Source organism: Dermacentor albipictus, chromosome 1 (genome assembly GCF_038994185.2).
Source record: "Dermacentor albipictus isolate Rhodes 1998 colony chromosome 1, USDA_Dalb.pri_finalv2, whole genome shotgun sequence".
NCBI lineage: Eukaryota > Metazoa > Arthropoda > Arachnida > Ixodida > Ixodidae > Dermacentor > Dermacentor albipictus.
The window spans coordinates 270977832-271000619 of NC_091821.1; the positions used below are offsets into that span (position 1 = coordinate 270977832).

At 47.3% G+C, this 22788-nt stretch overlaps 1 protein-coding gene and 1 non-coding gene across 2 annotated transcripts; both read right to left on the bottom strand.

Moving 5' to 3' along the window:
- Positions 1-1947: 1947 nt before the first annotated feature.
- Positions 1948-22200, bottom strand: LOC135915294 (uncharacterized). The gene is made up of 3 exons (XM_065448340.1): positions 21998-22200; positions 2929-3135; positions 1948-2453 (listed from the first exon to the last, which is right to left on the bottom strand). The coding sequence occupies exons 1-3, from the start codon at positions 22073-22075 to the stop codon at positions 2184-2186; spliced, it is 555 nt and encodes a 184-aa protein (XP_065304412.1). The 5' UTR covers positions 22076-22200; the 3' UTR covers positions 1948-2183.
- Positions 5278-5352, bottom strand: TRNAS-GGA (transfer RNA serine (anticodon GGA)). The gene has a single exon. It is a non-coding gene; the product is annotated as a tRNA-Ser (tRNA).
- Positions 22201-22788: the final 588 nt, after the last annotated feature.

The window sequence follows — 22788 nt, forward strand, 5'->3', positions numbered from 1 at the left end:
TCCATGCTTAAACTGAACACTGCACTGATAACAAGCCGCATTCTCTATCAGCTCCCTCTGATATCACCGTCATCGAGTCAATTCGAGCGCTTGGAGGCAGTGCACAGAAAGGGACTTCGCTTGGCGATGGGAGTTCCAACGGCGGTTTCAAACAAGAAAGTCACTAATGAGGCAGAGTCTCTTCCACTCCGCCTCTTGGCATCTCAGGCCTTGCTGACGCAGCTATTAAGGGTGGGCGAGTCACGCGCAGGCACGGCGCTTCTCCGGCGGCTAAGAGCAAGAACTCGCTCACATTTCCATGTGGCGCTGAACACCTTCCGATTGTTAGGATTGGAATGGCCTAAACGAAGTCGCCTTGACCCGCCATGGTCTTTTCCGGACGTTACCTGCAGCCTCAATGTACCCCACCTACCGACGAAACGCCCCATTTCAACTGCCAAAGCCAAGTTTATTGTGCTGGACCACTTGAACACTGTGTTTCAAAGCCATCTACAAGTGTACACAGACGGTTCGGTGTGCGCACAAACAGATAGCTGTGCAGCGGCATTCTGCATACCATCCCTTGATGTGTCATGGTCTGGCCGACTGGATCGCGTAGTTTCCTCTACAACAGTAGAAAGCGCCGCAATCACCGCGGCTTTGCGGAAACTACGGGCCTTTTCTTCACGAGTTGTCGTGGTGCTGACGGATTCCAAATCAGCATTACAGAGATTACATCGGGGCCTACCTCTAGAGAAATTTACAAGGCAGTCTCTGGCACTGATCGACGACCTAACGAGCAAAGGATTTAACATAAGGTTTCAGTGGATTCCATCACACGTAGGAATTCATGGAAACGAGGAAGCTGACGCCCTTGCACGCCTAGCGCTGACATGTGTCCCAAAAGTGAAAGCTCCAAAAGATTTTCGAAACCCTAAAGGTGCAATCCGCCTTCACTTTAGAGAGATGTACAAGAATCCACACGAATCCTGTGTGACTCATGGATTTACACGCGAACAAGCGACGCTTTTATACCGCATCAGGACCGACTCCGCGTACACCCCAGCTTGGTTATTCAAGACTGGGCTTCGCGCTTCCCCACTCTGTGTTTTCTGTGGTGACATTGGCGACATAGAATATTTAATTTGGCTATTCCCGCAGTTTGACACAGAAAGAAAACCGATGGTCGACAACCTACAAAAAAGCGGTCTCACGCACAGGACCTTTGAAGACGTTGTTTTCCCCGAAGGGCCCGCGGCATTCAGGAAGAGAGCGCAACGACTGCGGATAGCTTTCCTGCGAGACACGGGGCTCATCGACACCTGGTGACACACCACTGATCTCAACTAGAAGAAGGATCAGGCGGAACAGTTGCCGGCTATGTATGCCAGGCTAACCCCGCCTGCTTCAACATCACCACCACCACCACCACATTACCGCTATCGCGCAAGACGCGCTTGTTATACCAGCATCTTTGTTAACGTTGTCGTCACATAGGCACCGAGATGCAACCACGATAATGAGACTGTACGCATGTCGCCAACGCTGTATATAATTTACCGAACCGACGCGAGTAACACAACGTACGATTTCACTAAAAGGAGAGTACTCGTGCTGTATTATTTGTTCTACGGCGGTTTTACGACTGCCAACTACGCTCACTGCTGGCGTTGTCACTTATGCCCCTTATGCTTTTTGGTCACAAATTCACCCAATAAACAGTTCGCTTCTTCCTATCCATCCATTCTATCAGCCTTTATGTCTGGGAGCCGCCACTATTCCGTGATCTCCTTGCCGATTTTTTGTATCGTACGCTACACAATTTCGTGTAAACATAGGAGTTGTCATGCTCCGAGCCGTCAACAACCTTTACACAAACAAAAGAATTTCTGTTATAAAAAAGAACTTTCATGCGCAAAGGCTACAGAAAAAAAAGGAAGGAGGACGCTGTCTCCCAACAACGCAGGACGAAAGCGCTCTTGTTTTATTGAGTCATAAAGGGGCTACGAAGCCGACAAAGTCTTTTTCCATCTGACTGTAGCCGTTAGTTTGGCACACTGCAGTTGATAGTGGCCGTACATTTGGCATGTATTAGGAGTTGTGCCACATTTTTTTTTCCTGGCGACTATTGGTCAGAGAGAGGTGGGGACCTCTTTGGCCAGTCACCTTGCTTGCGAGGGACACAAGTGAAGCAGCACTGAGGCTCAGTACGAGGCCTGCTCGAAGACCTCGGGGGGCTCGGCGTTGTCGGTTACCGGGTAGGGGCTCTTGAGGCGCACCAAGTGCAGCAGGTACCCGTGCACCGAATGCAGAAGCTTCTGCACACCCACTGCCACGCTGTAGTGGGCCAGCAGGCGTTTGGAGCAGTCCGCGTACGTGTCCAGGATGAGGCCCACTGCGCTGGCATCGGCCGCCGCGAACTGCGCCTGGCTGCCGTGCGCCGCGCTCGACAGTCGCACGTCGCAGCGAAGCTCCTGCAGCGCACACCGGGCACGCAATAAAGTTTGGCGCTCACTCCACAACCTTTTTGAGAAACGCGCACGTCATACACGCAGAGGTATATAACAAGGCTACGCTACAGAACGCTAAGCAGCATCCGTGGTCATGAATAAAACTAAGAAATTTCACTTCTTTTTTCGTGTATTGTAAAGAGAACGGCCGTAAATATACCCCCAAAGTTATTAAATTGTGTGCTTAAGTGATTACATATTTCTTTTATTAAAGATATGCTATGTGGGGTGAGTATCTCTTTAAATTTTATCCATGGACAACTGAAAAATTTATGCGCTCTTCTTATTCAGCTTTCTCCAATATTCAGGATTCATCTTGGCGGTCGTACACAAGACCGCGACACAAACAAGATACGGACTTCCGGTATCTCTAGTCATTCGCTCCGCACGACTTCTGAACGCACATCGCAAACGGAGAAGTAAAAATAGCTGCGCTAACCTGCAGTTGGTCGGCGTTCCGTTGGCTGTTGGCCGCCACCTGGAGGGCCGTGGCGGCGCCCGCGGCGCTGCGCTTGCTGGTCGCTGCGATGGCGTGGCCGCTGCAGCTCGCCATACCATGGCTTGTGTTGGCCATGTGCTGGGCAAACGTGGTGTACGCTACCAGCAGCTGGTAGATGCGCAGGAACGCCTGCTCCTCGGTCAGTCGCTACAAAATGGGGAAAGCGCCCCGCGCTGAAAAGGCGCGCACACCTCGGAGGGCGCCATCACTGAGAACGCGGGAGTACCGCGTGAACCTGGTCGCAAGCTGGTAGTGGTCACATACGCCAGCTGTCTCCCATATTCGCAACAGGTGGCAGTTCAATGAGCGCGTTCTTCTATACCCGCACGTTCAACATGTGCAGTCAGTGATACATTGGACTGATTCGTACACCGTTCTGGCTATGATGGCAACAACGTGACTGGAGCCCGAGGGAGCATGCCATACCCGATCGCTCAACCGATCTGAGAATATAGAAGCGGAGGTGAGAATCAGAGGACAGAAGCAAAAAAGCGTTAGCGCTGCCCCTATTGTAAACAAACATGGCGGCACATGCTGAACTTCCGCCGACAAAGCTACAGCAGATGCCGCACCAACTGCAGAAGTTGTGCTCAGCTGCTGACCAGAACTCTGTCGGATCTCGGTGGCAATCCCAGTACATAGGCAAAAGCGCCTGTGAATGAGCAAGACGAATGTGCTCCTAGCAATCCATTTCGACCAGCCGGAAAAAAACCACGCTGCACTCGAAAGGGACTATAGTCTGCATTCAAGTGGTTTACACAGCCTAGTCAGGAAATGTCAGCGACAATGAGCGTGTGCCGACTAGACACTTTGCTGCTTGCGTGCTTTCGTATGCGGGGTGCGTGGCATCCGTTAACTTTGGATCCGCAATTTATAAAGGTCTGTAAAAACTTTCGTTGGTCTAAACCCACGTCTTCAGTTCTCCATAACAACACTAAGAAAGTACATGAAAACTGTGTGCATTCTAAATGGAATCAACATTCTGAGGAAGACTGCTCGCTTGCTCGCTTGAATAAGCACATTTTATCTGGATACATGAGGTGCTTTCCATGCACTACTAAAGGTCACGTGCGTGTGAGTTCAGACTCAAGGTTACGTGCTCTACCTGCCAAGGACGTCATGAAAGAGTGTGTGTGATCCGCAAAAAGCAAGCAAGAACACACGTGAAACCCGCAGAACGAATGCCAGAATACCATCAAGGAATCCAAGCACAAACATGACTGTATGCGCATCTCTAGAAAAAAATCGGCGCGCCATCGAGGATCCATCGACGACTGTCCTCCTGCAAACGTTCCGTGCTTGGGCAATAACAGATGCCACATGTTAATATATCAGAGCTGTCATAGTTGGAGGCAGTAAGCACTCGTTCGCCTTCTAGTTGCTGTCACGACATCTGAAGTTGCAGTGTGTAGGCTTTACCATCATTGAGCTGAACACGTTTGCAAGCGTGTCGAGTTGGGCAGCGCAGAAGCGGCGTGTTGTGCAGCTCCGTCTGCAGAACCAGTTCTTAGACACGGAAGTCGCCTTGCAAGCGATAGAAATTCCACACATTTGCCAAGATATTGAGGCAAGTACGACTATAGCTCACTGTTCGTCGTGCAAATCCAGAAGTCTTGAAAAGACGCTGATCAAAGACTCCACGAATCCATTGTCGAGGAAGCAGGCATAAGCGTTCTCATCGGTTGCGACGAAATATGGACTTTGATGACGGGAGAAGTAACTTGATGCGAGAAAAATGAGACACTCATTTCTATGAACACTAAGCTGGGGTGACTGTTTCAAGGCCGCACAAGCTGCATGACATCGGATATAACAACTTCGCCGTTCATGGTCTGCGTACTGAAGACGAGTCTACAAGAGTGCGGCCACTTCCTCTGTTCATTTTGGGAACACAAGAGCGTGGGAATATCAGACGTCATCGACAGTGAGAGCAAGCTCAGTCCAGTATTGAAGCAATTCAATGAAACTATCAGTCTTCAAGGCGGAAGATACGAAGTGAAGTTGCTCAGGAAGGGAGATATCAAGCTCTCGGCCAAAAACCAAGTTGCAATAACAAGACTTTGGCAAAAAAACTTCTCTCCGGACTGCGGAGCAAGCAAGGACATTAGAGATGTATGATAACACCATACGGGAGTACCTGCGAGCTGGACATGCGGAGATTGTTGAAGGGCCACGACAAAGGTTTATTGAATAAAGGGAAAATCAGACATCCACCCGTTCGTAGCAATTGCTACAAAGGAAACCCATACGGGTTCCTCGAAAGAAAAGCCTCATAGTTGAATAAAAATTTGTCCTGGTCCGGGACTCGAACCCGGGACCATCGCCTTTCCAGGGCAGCCGCTCTACCATCTGAGCTAACCAGGCGGCTAGCAGATGGCAGGGCGAAGTGAGTGCCGATACGTTACCAGACCTTGCGTTTGTTTCAAATGTAACAACAGCGCACTGGCAAAATACGCAGGAAGATTTGGGGAGCGACCATGCGCTGATCAAGATCACGATAGGCACGGGCCCGAGCGGTCGTGGTACTAACCCTGAGGGCTAAGGTCTTAAGCTCAAACTCGTGAAGTGGGACACGTTCCGCAAGAAGCGAAAAGAAGCGGGGCGAGGCGATAAGCTGATTACGGACATAGACGAGTGGACCGAGACGCTCAGAAGGGACGTAGGCGTAGCAACGAGCGACGTTCCGCCCGAGGTGAACCTCGAAAAATTGACAGCAGGCTCCTACACATGTGGGAAGCAAAGCGAGCCCTCCTAAAGAGATGGAAATGCCAACGACATAATAAGGCGTTGCGCAAACGCATAGCACAGTTAGACAGAGGCATCGAAGAACACGCACTTCAGGTATGCAGGGCACAATGGGAAGACACGTGCAACGGCCTCGAGAGGCAGATGACCGGGGCGAGTGCTTGGCGCCTTTTTAGACACCTATTAGATCCGGAGGAGACTCGGGCCGCTCAAGGCCATAAGACTCGTAGACTCGTAAGATTATAAAGGCGATAACTTCCTCGACGGAATACGTGACCGTTACTTTAAGAAAGCCGAAAGCATCCAGCACGCGGAGTACGACGGTGTAACAAACGAGAAACTGGACGCGGAATTTAGCGAATCGGAAATTCGGTTAGTCCTGTTCGAACTCAACACTCGATCGGCGCCCGGCCCGGACCGGGTTACCAACAAGACTCTCCGAAACCTAGACGACGAGTCAATCTCCCGACTCGCGGCCTACGTCAATGAGTGCTGGCGAGAGGGTTCCCTTCCCGAAGCGTGGAAACGGGCCCGCGTTATCATGATTCCTAAACCTGGCAAGCAAGTTACGCTCGATAATCTAAGACCGATTTCGCTTACGTCTTGCGTCGGCAAAGTCATGGAACACGCAGTTCTCACCCGCGTGACCGACTTTCTCGAAGATCATGACGCGTTCCCGCACACCATGCTAGGATTCCGCCGCAACCTCTCCGCACAGGACGTATTGCTTCAGCTTAAACACCAGATCGTAGACGACACTACCAGCTCCACTAAGGCAATTCTAGGCTTAGATATTATAAAGGCCTTTGACAAAGTTAAGCACGAAGAGATCTTAAAAACAATTAGAACATTAGGACTAGGCCAAAGGATGTCTAATTACGTTAGAGATTTCCTCACGTGCAGGCGCGCATGCGTCGTCGTCGGCGACGAGGAATCACCGGAATTTGAGACGGGTCCGTGCGGCACGCCGCAAGGATCTGTCATATCACCATTACTCTTTAATTTACTTCTACTTGGTCTACCCGGGAAATTAACAGAAATAGAAGGATTACATCACAGTCTCTACGCGGATGACATCACCCTCTGGGTTCCCGGGGGAGGATGTGACGGTCAGGTCGAGCGAACGCTACAGGCAGGAGTAGATGCGGTTCAGAATTACTTGCGTGGAACGGGCCTCGAGTGCTCGGCTACCAAGTCCGAACTCTTACTCTACAAACCTACAAGGAGAGGTCGTAAGACCCTGTGCGAAGAGGAACGGGAATATTCCAAAATACGCATTACATTGGCAGATGGTACTCCCGTACCGCACGTAGAGAAAATTAGGATCCTAGGGTTACACCCGCAGGCAAACGGCCATAACGGAGAGACGGTGCGAATACTTCGTCGTTCGGTAGATGACACGATCCGACTCTTGCGTCGCATCACGAATAGACGCAATGGTATGTGTGAAGAGTGCACGATCCGTCTCGTGCAGGCGTACGCGATAAGCCGCATAACGTATGTTGCGCCCTACGTGAGGTGGATCGGGTCCGAAAAAAACAGACGAATGCATGACCCGAAAGGCTTTCAAGAGGGCGGTCGGCGTTCCACTCAACGCGAGCACCGACAAGTTTCTAGAGCTCGGAGTTCACAACTCCCTCAACAAGTTAATCGAGGCGCACGACATTGCGCAATACGAACGATTATCTAGGTCAAAGGCAGGTCGATGCATCCTCGAGTCGCTCAGCATCGCGTACCACTCTCAGCATGGAGAAAAGACGGCGGTTCCCGCCTCTGTTCGCGACCGCCTGATCATACCGCCGCTTCCCAAGAACATGCACCCGGCGCACCACGCCGGGAGACGCAACAAACGAGCAAGCGACCTTCAGAAGAAGTCTGGTAACAGCAACGAGGCGGTGTACGTAGACGCGGCGCGATATGGAGGAGGGAGAAGCGCGCACGCGATAGCGGTTGTAGACCGCTCGGGTAGGTGCCTCGTGAGCGCCACGGTGACCACGGGACACACGGAGGCGGCCGAAGAAGGCGCGATAGCCCTAGCACCCGTCGCGGTGCCGAACGCTGCGATCGTGATCAGCGACTCGCAGGCGGCAATCCGCGGCTTTCTGACGATACTCTAAATTTCCGCGGCAATACTCTAAATTTCTGACGACGGCGACTCGTCATCGCCCTCGCAACCCCAAAATTCTACGGTCTTCCTCCTCTGGACCCCGGCACACACCGATGTTCCGCTCGCGGGAAACGAGGCGGCCCACGCCACGGCTCGAGGTCTCACACGCCGAGCCGCCGCTGATTATGTGGCCGCCTCCACCCACGAGAGCGGGGCATCGGATCTGGCGGATCGGGACACTACAACAGAAACACAGCAACAAGAAACAGACTTGGCGTGGGGCGATCGCCTAACCACGTTCACAGACCTCACCCAACACTACAGACTCGAAAGACGCACATTCCCGCCACCGCACGATAAATTGAACAGGAACGAGGCCGTAACTTTACGCTTGCTCCAGACACACACCTACCCTAGCCCCGCTATCTTACACCACTGGTATCCGCGTTTGTATCCAACAGACGAGTCTAAAACATGCGGACACAGAGCAACGCTGCGACACATGCTCTGGGAGTGTGCCGGCAACTACAGTAATCAAAGCAGCTCCGTTGGCGACGCGTCCATAATCGCGGCTGTTGCCAGAGTAGGAGAAGGCTCGAGCTCCGTTCTTCCCGACGCCGCCCCGGATGCGGGAGCCGCCGGGGACCTTCTCCGTAGGCGTCGCCGCCGCTGGAAGGCGGCTATCAGAAGTTCAGAGCTGGCAGACCAGCTCTGGGCCATCCGGCAAGCCGAAGATGCCGCTCGAGTCCAAGAACTTCGAGCCGTCACCTGAGGCCACCACATCAAGAACTGCCGGTCTATTCTTTACTAAAGTTTCTTCTTTTTCTTCTTATTCATTACTTCTCTCCACCTTGCGGGTTTCCGCAGAACTACTACGTCAAAGATTTATTATATACAGCACAGGGAAGTGATCAGATAGGACGCACTAGCCACAAAGGTCACAATCGTTTTCGACGCTTATTCGCACGCCAACTGATGATTCTCATAAAATGAATGCTTTGGAAAGGGTGTAAACCTGTACCATGATCTGGTGAAGGTAGTATTACACTTCAGAACGCACTGTATAGCTCGGCTAGCTGGCATTTAGGAAGCCTTCCTTCAAATTTCAATCACAGAGAAAGATGGAGACGCCTTTGGATTCCTCTGCTTTGGAAAAAAAGAAGTACTGCGTTTCTCAGAAGAGGAGAGTCAGGAGTGGAGAATGACGCGAGTGCCATTCGGAGCAGCATGTAGGCCCTTACTGCTGACAGGAACTGTACTACAGCATCTAAAGAGTGTGCCTTCAAGCAAAACCAGTACCGGAAAACGTTTCAGCGAGTCATTCCATGTAGATCAGTCGGCAGGCGAAGAACTGGCAGTCCTCCACGAGGCAAGCGTAAATGTACCCGGAATTATGTGGAATTCACATACATTTACTTTCACTTTTTTTGGGAGCCTTCTCGAATTTATGAAAGAAAAAATATGATGCCGACCGGTTCGTTCTTCAAGCTGATTCACGGATATCGGACAGAATGGGATTAGTTGAACCATTCACCATTGCCATCAGGATCTTCCTCCAGAAGTTATGGACACGTGGAATAGGCTGGAACGAGCAGTTACCTCAGGATCTGCAAGAAGAGTGGCATGAATGGGTGCGCCAACTACAAGTCTTGCAGAATGTTTCTATACCGCACTATCTTGAAAGCGCAACCAAATCTAACCGAGTTCTGCAGGTTCACATATATTGCGACGCAAGTCCATCGGCGTACGGCGCGGCTTTTTGCCTCGTACGAGCTGCTCAGGGAGACCAGAGTTGCTGATCGCAAAAGCACGCGTATAAAGGCAACAACACCACCATATTTGGAGTTTCTAGGAGCCTTTATTGGAACAAGGCCACTTAATTACGTCTGAAGAAATTGCCCTGGCTACGGGATCCACAGTACAGTGTGGTCGGATTCCACAATCACGCTGTCATGGATAAAAGGCGACACAATGAAGTGGAAACAATTTGTGTAGAACAGAGTGAAAAAGATCACGGAAAAAAACGAATGATTCTACGTGGAGGTATTTTCCAGAACAGGTGATTCCAACAGACTTACTGACACATGGATTTTCAATGGATAAGTTACTGTCTAACCGTACGTGGCGGCATGAACCAGACTGGCTAAGCAAGTCAGAAGCCAGAGGACCACTTCCACCCCCAGAATCTATCAGGATAGGATAATTGCTGAAATGACTGCCATTAACGTTGCCATCTCCAGTGAGTTACGTCGAGATCGGTTCTGGGCATTGAAAGCTACAGCAGAATAGAAAGCTGCTCGGGGTCACGGCTAGCCCACGCGCTCGCCATCTCCCCGACGCCGTTCGCTTTCGCCAATGCGTCCGAATCCTACCGAACAGGAAAACTAGTCGCCGCAATTCCCAAGAGCTGTTGGTGTTGTTGTTGTTGCATGTGGTTTAATGGTGCAAAAGCGGCTAAGGCCATGCTGCGCCCAACACGAGGTGTTTTGAAATCCAGCCTAGGAAGGAAAAGGCTGTGTTAATAATCTGTATTTTTTCGTCTAGAAATTTACGCACATCAGATAGTGGGACTAGCGGATCATCACCTAAAATAAAAGAAGTGTGTAAAGGCATGTGTAGTTGATATAACTTATGCAAAAGGTTTCGTGTGTGTACTTCAATGTGTGTACATGTCAGTAATATATGCATAACTGTTAGTGGGTCTTGGCATTTCTCGCATATCCATGTGTCTTCTTTCGTAAGTAAATAATTGTGAGTGAGCTGTGTGTGCCCAATGCGTAGTCGGCATAAAACTACTTCGAAGAACCGTTCCTGATGATAACATGTCTTCCACTCCCCAACTATGGGTTTCGTGAGATGCAGCTCGTTGTCGGCACAACGTTCCCATTCGTGTTGCCATTTTAACTTTAAGGCTTTTGTAATCTCACGCATGCTATCTTTATATGAATATGCTATCTTCTGTGCGCTGCCATAGATGCACAGCTATCAGCTGCTTCGTTACTCGGTATCCCAGCATGGCTTGGAACCCAGCAGAAATGAATTGACCTCCCGAATTTTTTAAGCGCCACCATAGTAACCTGGGGCCTGACGAACCAACCGACTGAGCTATCTTTCCCAGCAACATCCAAGGGTCACGAGTTCAAATCACCTGGTCTCTTCCTTTTTTTGTTTTCCTTCCTTTTTTTCTTTTTTATTCCCTCTTTTTAGTCTTTTCTTTTAGTTTATCACTGTACGGGAACCCTCCTAAATAATATATATATATATATATATATATATATATATATATATATATATATATATATATATATATATATATATATATATATATATATATATATATATATATATATATATATATATATATATCCTCTATTATGTATGGCCACACATGTGCAGGTAATAAATACCAGGTTCTCTAGCTGAGTGCCATCCGTGAGGTTTAACCAAAGTCAGATTCGTCGACCTTGACTGATCAAATGAGGCACCACTGTAGGTTAAATGCGGGGGCGGTAGAGTATGCGCCTCCCGTGCAAGAGGACCGTGGTTCAAATACTGGTGCCGCGCAATTCTCCACTGGAAAATAAAAAAAAAACCGTGTGTTGAGAAAATTGCACAGACAGGCCTGGAGTGCGGCCTGATCCAGGTGACCAGAACCGGTAACGCACTCTCTCACCAGAGCAGGATTGGCCACCCTGGTGCAGTACTTGGCCACAACCTCCTATATGAATACAACAAACAAACCCCGGCCCTCAGTCTCCAACAGCCACGAAACAACTGACCACGGCGGCGGTCAGATCTGTGGCGCAGCAGAGGGTGCTAAGAATCCCTGGCTCCGGACAGGCCGCCATTGGAATCTGAACCTGGCAACGTTTAACGTTAGAACGTTATCTAGTGAGGCGAGTCTAGCAGTGTTATTGGAGGATTTAGAGGGTAGTAAATGGGATATAATAGGGCTCAGTGAGGTTAGGAGGACAAAAGAAGCATATACAGTGCTAAAAAGCGGGCACGTACTGTACTACCGGGGCTTAGCGGAGAGACGAGAACTAGGAGTCGGCTTCCTGATTAATAAAAATATAGCTGGTAACATACAGGAATTCTATAGCATTAACGATAGGGTGGCAGGTCTAGTTGTGAAACTTAATAAGAGGTACAAATTGAAGGTAGTACAAGTCTACGCCCCTACATCCAGTCATGATGACCAGGAAGTCGAAAGCTTTTATGAGGACGTGGAATCGGCGATGGGTAAAGTAAAAACAAAATACACTATACTGATGGGCGACTTCAATGCCAAGGTAGGCAAGAAGCAGGCTGGAGACAAGGCAGTGGGGGAATATGGCATAGGCTCTAGGAATAGCAGGGGAGAGTTATTAGTAGAGTTTGCAGAACAGTATAATATGCGGATAATGAATATCTTCTTCAGCAAGCGGGATAGCCGAAAGTGGACGTGGAGCAGCCCGAATGGCGAGACTAGAAATGAAATAGACTTTATACTCTGCGCTAACCCTGGCATCATACAAGATGTGGACGTGCTCGGCAAAGTGCGCTGCAGTGACCATAGAATGGTAAGAACTGGAATTATCCTAGACTTGAGGAGGGAACGGAAGAAACTGGTATATAAGAAGCTGATAAGTGAGTTAGCGGTAAGAGAGAAAATATATCAATTCCGGATCAAGCTACAGAACAGGTATTCGGCTTTAACACAGGAAGAGGTCCTTAGTGTTGAAGCAATGAACGACAATCTTATGGGCATCATTAAGGAGTGCGCAATAGAAGTCGGTGGTAACGCCGTTAGACAGTAGACCAGTAAGCTATCGCAGGAGACGAAAGATCTGATCATGAAACGCCAATGTATGAAAGCCTCTAACCATACAGCTAGAATAGAACTGGCAGAACTTTCTAAGTTAATCAACAAGCGTAAGACAGCTGACATAAGGAACTATAATATGGATAGAATTGAACAGGCTCTCAGGAACGGAGGAAGCCTAAAAGCAGTGAAGAAGAAACTAAAAATAGGCAAGAATCAGATGTATGCGTTAAGAGACAAAGCCGGCAATATCGTTACTAATATGGATGAGATAGTTCAAGTGGCTGAGGAGTTCTATAGAGATTTATACAGTACCAGTAACACCCACGACGATGAGGTGAGAGAGAATAGTCTAGAGGAACTTCAAATCCCACAAGTAACGCCGGAAGAGGTAAAGAACGCCTTGGGACCTATGCAAAGGGGGAAAGCAGCTGGGGAGGATCAGGTAACAGCAGATTTGTTGAAGGATGGCGGGAACACTGTCCTAGAAAGACTGGCCACCCTCGAACATACCGGAATCTTGGAAGAATGCTAACATAATCCTAATCCATAAGAAAGGGGACGCCAAAAACTTGAAAAATTATAGACCGATCACCTTACTGTCCATTGCCTACAAACTATTTACTAAGGTAATCGCAAATAGAATCAGGAATACCTTAGACTTCTGTCAAGCAAAGGACCAGGCAGGATTCGGTAAAGGCTACTCATCAATAGACCATATTCACACTATCAATCAGGTGATAGAGAAATGTGCGGAATATAACCAACCCTTATATATATAGCCTTCATTGATTACGAAAAAGCGTTTGACTCAGCAGTCATGAAGACATTACGGAATCAGGGTGTAGATGAGCCATATGTAAAAATACTGGAAGATATCTATAGCGGCTCCACAGCCACCGTAGTCCTCCACAAAGAAAGCAACAAAATCCCAGTAAAGAAAGGCGTCAGACAGGGAGATGCGATCTCTCCAATGCTATTCACAGCATGTTTACAGGAGGTATTCAGAGACCTTAAGTGGGAAGAATTCGGGATAAAAGTTGATGGAGAATACCTTAGCAACTTGCGATTCGCTGATGATATTATGATTTTGGCTTCTAGCGCGAAGTGAAACACGGACACAGAAAGGAGCAGGCAGGACGATGACAGGCTGATGATATTGCCTTGCTTAGTAACTCAGGAGACCAATTGCAATGCATGCTCACTGACCTGGAGAGGCAAAGCAGAAGGGTGGGTCTGAAAATTAATCTGCAGAAAACTAATGTCTAACAGTCTCGGAAGAGAACAGCAGTTTACGATAGGTAGCGAGGCACTGGAAGTGGTAAGGGAATACATCTACTTAGGGCAGGCAGTGACCACGGATCCGGATCATGAGATTGAAATAACCAGAAGAATAAGAATGGGCTGGGGTGCGTTTGGCAGGCATTCTCAAATCATAAAGAGCAGGTTGCCACTATCCGTCAAGAGAAAAGTGTGTAACAGCTGTGTGTTGCCAGTACACGTATGGGGCGGAAACCTGGAGGCTTACGAAAAGGGTTCTGCTGAAATTGAGGACGACGCAACGAGCTATGGAAAGAAGAATGATGGGTGTAACGTTAAGGGATAAGAAAAGAGCAGATTGGGTGAGGGAACAAACGCGGGTAAATGACATCTTAGTTGAAATCAAGAAAAAGAAATGGGCATGGGCCGGACATGTAATGAGGAGGGAAGATAACCGATGGTCATTAAGGGTTACGGAATGGATTCCAAGGGAAGGGAAGCGTAGCAGGGGGCCGCAGAAAGTTAGGTGGGCGGATGACATTAAGACGTTTGTAGGGACAATATGGCCACAATTAATACATGACCATGGTAGTGAGAGAAGTATGGGAGAGGCCTTTGCCCTGCAGTGGGCATAACCAGGCTGATGATGATGATGATGTTTAAAATGTCTCCTATCAGGGGTTCACACTCAGACTTCAGATGTAGAGCCTTCAGTGTGCTTGAAGGATCAGTGTATATGACTGCTTTTTTGTGCTTATCAGTGATAATCGTTTTAGCAAAAACCCATACAGCGTAGACTTCGGCCGTGAAAACAGAAGCGTGCTGTGTCAATCGAATACCTGTTTCCTAATTTTCCGTTATGGCCCCGACACCCACGTGTTCTTTTGTTTTAGAACCATCAGTGTAATATTGCATGCTATTTTGATATGTGCCCTGAAGTGCACGAAATTCTTCTTGTTGTGTTCATGTGGGGGTGTTTCTTTTCTTTAAATGTGTTAACGTCCAGTCACATAACTGATTGAAATCTCACCCCGCGGGGGGCAACCGTTGTGGTTTTTTGGCAATCTGGAGGACTTCATCAGGAGTGTCATAATCCCAGCAATATTGCTCATACCGCAGGACAAGTGGCCTAATCATGTTCGGTTTATTTGTATAGTGTAAGCGTGAGTTGTATTGTGTGAGGATGAGACAGTTTGAGACAGGTGAGACAGTGAGACAGTTTAACATTTTGCCACGGATTCCAAATCTCCACGTGGTGTCATACGCTTTTTCTAGATCACAGAACACTGCCAGGCAGTGCTGTTTGCGTAGGAAAAGTTCACGTATTTCGTGTTCAAGTCAGATGAAGTGGTCCGTTGTTGAACAACCTTTTTTATACCCGCACTGATGAAAATCAATGAAGCTCCGTATATCAAGCCTGAATGTTATTCTCGCATTTACGACACTTTCATACGATTTCGCCAAACAGCTTGTCAGGGCAATGGGTCGAAAGCTGCTTGGGGATGTGAGGGATATACCTGTTCTTAAAAAAGGCACAACTATAGCGTTTTTCCAACGTTTTGGCATGATTCCAGATTCAAATACTTTGTTTAAAAATTTAAGGAGAGCATCTACGGATGCTTGGGACAGGTGAGCAAGCATTTAATAATGGATCCGGTCAGGACCTACTGCAGTTTTTTGCCAGCACAGAGAACCCTGTTAAGTTCTTGTAACGTGAATGGAGCGTGGTATCCATCCGTTGACATACAAGCAGTTGGTAGTTTCTCCTTTTCTGCTGAGAGTTTGTATTTTAGAAACCTGCTTGAATAAGTAGCCGAGCTAGAGACGTTATAGAATGCTCCCCAAGTATATTCACTTGTTCTTGTAGTGTTGTCTGAGTGCCTGAAGGTGTAAGTAAGGGTATCGTGTATGATGAGTAGTCCCCCGTAAACTTCCTGACCTGTTTGAGCCACATCCTTTTGGATGTGACGCTGCTATTAATTGTAGATATATATTTCTGCCAAGACAGTTTTTCCGCCTGTCTCCGAATATATCGAGCTTTCGCTTCGGCTTATTTGAAGTTCAGAAAGTTATTATGTGTTGGGCATCTGCGTAAGATTCCCCAGGCCTTATTTTGCTGCTTTTTTGCTTCAGTGCATTCATGTGTCCACCAAGGATTCAGCTTTTTCCGAACAACGCCAGAAGATTGTGGAATGGCCTTTTCAGCTGCAGGAATAACACAGTTAGTAAATTTTCCATTAATGTCGTCAATGATTAGGTCTGTCAAAATAAGCTCCTCCAGCCTGGCACTTTCTGTGAAAACAGACGAGTCTGTCATTTGTAATTTCCTATGGCGCGGTTTATGGGATATAATGGGTAGCGTTGAGGTGAGGTTGATTATAGCAGGTAGATGAGAACTGCCATATGAAGTCTCCAGTACATCCCATTTAATATCGGTAAAAATGTCCGGAGAGGAAAATGCTAAATCAAGGCAGCTAAAATTACATGAACTTGGTGAAAAATGAGTTGGCGCACCTGAATTCAAAAGATAGATGTTGTTTGTCGAAATAAAAATCTTCGATTAGTTGTCCTCTTTGGTCATTCTTATCGCTGCCCCAAAGAGTGCAATGAGCATTAAAATTTAATCTTCCAGATCTCGAGTTGTGAAATGGCTATGGGGAGGAATGTACAATGAACAGATGATGACAGTCTTAAATAACAAAACGGTGACAGCTACTGCCTCGCACGGAGTATTTAACAAAACGTTCCGTGTGGGGATGCCGCCTTGGACGACAATAGCGACATCTCCTGATAGACGGCAGGAGTGCTCGCGGTCCTTTCTTACGACAGTAACACCTTTAAAAAAAATGTGTATGTTTGGGTCCTGGGTACGTTTCTTGAAGGCAGAATGCTAGTGGGGATAACTTACTTATAATGTCTTTGATGTCACTTAGATTGTGAATTAGGCCTCTGCAATTCCAATGAATGATGAAAGCCATATTATTGGAATTGAAACGAAAAGGAAAAAATTGCTTATGTGTATGAGCTTACAAGTTGTAGGTGACGTGTATTAAAAGCTGATTACTCTTATGAGGGGCGGTAACTGTTCAGGTTACCTGTCCTTTTTTCATTGGAGTTACAAGTAGTTTCTCCCTCTTGGAGCACTCCAAGGAGCGCGGATCTTTTGGCGTCAATGGCGCCGGGGTTTTCTGATCGACCTCCATTGCCTTTTCTAGGGCGCTGGATGATCGGGAGCCAGGTGCCGGCAAATGCGTTTCGCGCCGTGGAGTTCCGTTCAACTTTGGGCCCTGCGGCACTGCGGTCTGCTGGCCCGTCTTCGATGAAGAGGGAGCAACACTGACTGCAGCCACCAAGGGGGCGGTTGGAGTTTCTAGAGGAGTACCGGACGTGGACCCTGTAGACTCCTAAAACCGGTGTGGCGCTGCCCCCTCCCGCGTCACACTGGCCTAGCTTACTTGAGGTAAGTGTCCTAGCCTTTTCCTCGCTTCATAGAATGAGATCTTTTCCTTTACAGTTATTACGATGATTTCTTTTTCTCTTTCCCAGCAAGGGTAGCTGCTTGAGTAAGCTGGATGATCGCCCTTGCAATTAACACATTGTGCGGGAGCATTGCGCTTGTCAGATGGATGGTCGTTGGCACTACACTTCACGCATGTTTCCTTTCCTCTGCGTGATTGTGATGCATGTACGAAGCTCTGGCCCTTGAAGCATCCGCTCGGGTTCGGTATGTATGGTCGGACGTTGATTTTAAAGTAGCATGTATCGAGTGAACTTGGCACAGTACTGGAACCAAATGTGAGTACTACGTGTTTTGTGGGGATCTATTGGTCGTTTCGTGGAAGTGTTATCCTTTTGCTCCTGGAATCCCTCAAGGGGCTCTTCGTCACTGAGGTTCTAGAAATCTTCTGATATTACTCCTCTGCTGGTGCTGATCGAGCGATGTGGGGAGATTGTGACATTAATTTCACCGATACTTGTGAGTTCACTGATTTTTCCGACTTGGTCTTTCTTTGTCAGTTCAAGGTGGAGGTCTCCGCTTGCCATCTTTGATGCTTTGTAGCCTGATCCGATCATGTTTGATAGGTGTTTGGATACTAAGAAAGGCTATAGTTTACTAATAGTTGTGCTGAAGGACACAGAACTTTGGGAAGGTGTCATGGCTTGGTTTCAATACGAACTGAAATGTTGCTCCGGTGCACCCTCGTTTTTGAGGGCGATCTTGGAGAGGGGGAAGCGTTTGCCATGTAAACACCGGAAAATTCGCCGGCGATGGTAGCCACCCACCACCGAGCCCAACTAGGGGATGCTACTAGGTTGGGAATAATACCTGCAGACGCCAGCCATGCATCGCCGCTATAACCTAATATATATATATAAATATATATATATATATATATATATATATACACATGGTTAACCCTTGTCGCCAGGAAGTAGGGCAGTAATAACAAGTGAAGACACGAAAGATGGAAAAGCGGTAGAGAAAGACGAAGATTGGAGAGGAGGACAGGAAAAGGCGACTGCCGATTTCATCCAGGTGGGTCAGTCTGGAGGTACCGTCTATGTGAAGCCGAGGCCGAAGAGGTGTGTTGCCTCCACCGGGGGGCCTTAAAGGTCCAAACACCCAGCATCGGCTCAACCCCCAGGATCCCCCTATCCCCAGACACGGCTAAACCGCACACGGCTACATGCGGGAGGGGCCAACCCTCGTGTGCTCGGGTACGTGGTGTTGCAACACACCAAACGCACGCTGACGCAGACGCCCCTGCGAGGCCTCCAATTAGATGTAGCACACATCCCTAGACAGACCAAGACGGGAATTGCACGGCTAACCAAATGGAAATCCTTTAGGGACAAACTAGATTCCGGAGCAAGGATTACTGACATTGACGAGTGGCTCAAAAATGTATTAGACACTGCAGAAAGTCACATTAACTTCATACAACTCGATGCCGATGCACCCGCGGTCGACGCGCACCTCCTCCATCTCTGGGAGGCCAGAAGTGGCCTCCCAGTGGGCAGGAAAGCGTGGGTAAGGCTGAGAACATAAAAATCAGTATCGTTGGGAGCGCATGGCATTTGCACCTGTGTCATGGGCCTAAGCTCATTCTGAGAGCCAAGAAGAAGCGTTTTGCCGGTCGGGCCCGTAGTCACTATGCTGCAAAGTCCTGTGCAAGAGTTGCGCATCTTACCGCGTAGCCAAACTACACAAAACTGTGATAGGAGAAGAACGTGAACATCGGCCTAGTTGGGTACGAAATTAAATTGGACGCGCCATGCGTCCCTTTGTAAATTTAATTGAAATGTTTATACAGAGCTTCGCTTAACGTAGATTCCGACAAGCGCTTTGCATTTGCCGGCCCGCTAATCTTTTTCTAACTTGAAAAGATTAAAAGAATGTAATACAGTAATTGATCCTCTTATTATTCATGTTAGCACACAAGCTGAAATACCGAAATTAAAGCCGAGCAGCAGTGACGCCATGTCTGCTTAGCAGAAACCTGTTACAGCGTGGATAAGCACTCTCGGCCATGCTTGACAAACTGGACCGTCGCCGCCTCTTGTCGGTGTTGGGACACTGGTCCGGAAAGGGACTTGTGTGGCCGACTCTTAAAGTTACAGCGCGTTGCATAGCAGTTCACATTTTTTTATTTGTTCTGTCTTTCTATCACCTTTCATTCTCTTTACCCCTTTCCTTCAGCACAGCGTAGCCAGCCCCTATTTATACTGGCTGAAACCTCCTTGACTTTCCTTCTTTTTCCTCCTGCTATTCCTAATACGACGGCCACTTTCGAGATATCTGTCCCCGAAATGTGTTACGAAATACCCTTGTGTTCCAGTTAACAGTTTCTTAAAAGCCTCCCTCCAACACTCCGCAACAATATTAACTGCAATGCTAATCTCATTTTAATAAATTTTGGGGACAGTTACTTCTAATGCGGTGCCACACCCGAAATTTCTGCTCAGTGGACACGTCATTATTAAGCGGCTTCATTTATGCAGTTGGAACATGGAGCCTAAATAGAATAATGAAAAAAATTAATTAGTGTAGAACTGCTGCCTGGACATTGCGATTTCTCACGCAGATAATTTTAGACGCTTAAGTCCATCGGACAACACGGAAAACCGCAGCCACAGGCGATTAAAAGCTTGCTAAATAAAAAGGAAAGGAACAAGTGGTATATTTGCCACCATTCATTGAGGTTGCTTCAGACTTCCATTTCATTTTCCGTTCAATAATAAGTGGGTATTTATTTTCGCATTTTCCCGTACCTTCACCACTGGTTATTTTCTCTCCGGAGTCAAAGGCTTTTCGGCTTTAGCAGTGCATACGGTTGTTCAACTGCCATCACGCTTACCTCTTTTGTAGCATCGGCATGCATCCTTTATTTTTATATTGCCGTAAACCGGCTACTGCTCCTCGCAGGGCAAATAATATATGAAAGCTGGAAAAGCATTTAAATAACACCGCAGAAAGCGAAATTACATGAACACATGCAATGTCTCGCACAGGAGTAAAAAAAAAAAAAAAGCGCACGAGAGAGCCGAATAGCCGGCACATGCATGCAGAGTACCACAAACAAGTGAATGCAATGAACAAAAGTCCGATAACACTGACAGAACGTCACATTTCTCCAGGTGGGCGCACACATAGCTACATAACTATTTATCATCCTTAATCGCTTTTTCCCTCTATTTTTCTTTCGCCATGCAAAGTAGCACAACAGTACGCGTTAGCTCAAGTCATCCCGTAATAAATTATCTCTTTCTTTTGCATTGAGTGATAGAAGATATAGAAGATCGGTTCATGCTAGCTACAGTAGACTGGTTCCCTACAATGATTATCGCTTTTAAAGTACTAGAAAAGCAAGTGTGAAAGCGTTCTTCAACTGAGTTTCATATGAAATCGTCTTAACTGTATCCACGTTAGAGCTTCTTACTTCGCTGACAATTTAACTCATTCTCTTAGTTAATATCATCACCATTATCATAATCCGGTTGACATGGAACACACGCCTCTGGCTCAGCGTAGGCCAACACAGTGTCCTTTACTGTACGATGGTTTTTAGGTTATAAATCCTGTTCTGTTGCAGCCGTTCTTACGAACCAAACAAAAGCGTTAATTATTGTTGGCTGAAGTTTTCACTAATCACGTGGAAGCTATACTTAGCTTATGTGTCACTTTTGAACGCGTAGAAATTAAACGTTGACGCAGTTTGCGAGGGTTTCTTTGATATTGTCACGTAGTAGTGACTGTGACTAATACAGCGGCAAATCTGTGAATGACATAACTAAATTTTATTGGGCGAACTTGCGCCCGAAAACCAAGTTATACTCAAAGCACAGTGATGGCGGCGAACGCGATCGGCGAACATCGAAAATCTGATCTGCCGGCCTAGCGCGTCGGCTTTTAAACACGAGCCATCGAACGTTCCAGAGTAATCGCTAGTGCTCGCGCGTCTTCCAGAAAGTTCTACACCATACATGAAATTGGATTACACAAGGTTCGGTGACAACAGACAGCGGATAGAACCATCGATCACATACCAGAAACTTCCGATACATGCAGAGGCGTCCCGTGCTGAGCGATAACATTTGTTAAGCGGTGAAAAGCCCTCACTGGAAAAGATAAACAATTCCACGTGTCAATATTATAATCAAAATCGTCCACAACGGCCGAGGTCCCTCACAGCTCAGCTGTTGCTTCGGCACGTTAAACCTCATATGTCAATCAAAACCTATCTGCATGAGGGAAGGCGTTGTTATTTTCTTCCTTCGCCTTACTAGGAAACGTTAAACCACGCATGCGCTGATCTGCCATGCGGTTGTGTACTCCACGCTTCCCCTTTGTATGGCACGTGTTGCGTTGCATCTCCGAATTCGAATAGCCTCTCGCAACGTTGTCGAGTCTTGTTCAGACTCCTCAGCCAGCAGACATGTTTTGAATTAGTCGGTGCGAACACTTGTTCTTTTTTTTTCCTCCAGCATAACAGGCCCCACGCGCCAGACAGCGCGCACACGTGCTTCTTCGCGTTGTGTCAGCAAGTACGTCATGACCATTGTTCTATGCGTAAGCTGACGCGTGCACTCACCTTTAGTTCACTAGATGGTGGCACCTGGATCTTGGGCGGCACCGTGAGGTCCGGCAGTTCAATAGGCAGATTCTGCATAGCACAAGTCGTGGGCAGGCAAGGCAAACGTGTGCGTCAAACTGTAGCACCTTTGGCGTACGAGCGAACTGCGTCTGCCAGGCACGGTGACGAGAGCCAGTGAGGCCAAACGAATACAAGACAAGTTCGGTGGGTGGAAAGAAAAACATTTGGGGTGTCACTGGTTGCAGTGCCATCGGCGGCGAGTAACATATTTGTTTTCTGATTCCTTTCATTTAGATTAAACTACACTTAAAGTTGTCTGACAGATTCTAATCGTTTGTTTTGATTTTCTTTTTGTCACTTTTTGCTTCATCGATACTAAGTGTATATATATATATATATATATATATATATATATATATATATATATATATATATATATATATATATATATATATATATATATATATATATATATATATATATATACATATATTGAGATATGAAAAAAGTTAAGGAACGTGCGAAATCAAGAAGGCTAGGTAAGCGTGCAAGTTCCTTTTTTTTCTTAGTTTGATTTTCTTACTAGTGTCCCTGAAGACACTTACAATGCGCAGAATAAAATCCGAGCAGTTCGAGTCACATGTCGGTCCCTTCAGATCATTTTTACGAGCGCCTGCCGTTGTTTCCATCTGCTCGAGTGCCGTAGGACTCTGCTCCTACATTTTTTACGGCCAAGGATCGTGAACAAGTACCAAGCGTAAATAAATATACAACAAAATAATGCACAA

Bases quoted from the DNA above. Each gene is read 5' to 3' on its own strand.
- LOC135915294 (XM_065448340.1), bottom strand. From the start codon at position 22,075: ATGCAGAATCTGCCTATTGAACTGCCGGACCTCACGGTGCCGCCCAAG. The intron at 3,136-21,997 runs GTGAGTGCACGC...CCCATTTTGTAG, and splicing joins CACCATCTAGTGAACTAAAG to CGACTGACCGAGGAGCAGGC. The intron at 2,454-2,928 runs GTTAGCGCAGCT...TGTGCGCTGCAG, and splicing joins GGAACGCCGACCAACTGCAG to GAGCTTCGCTGCGACGTGCG.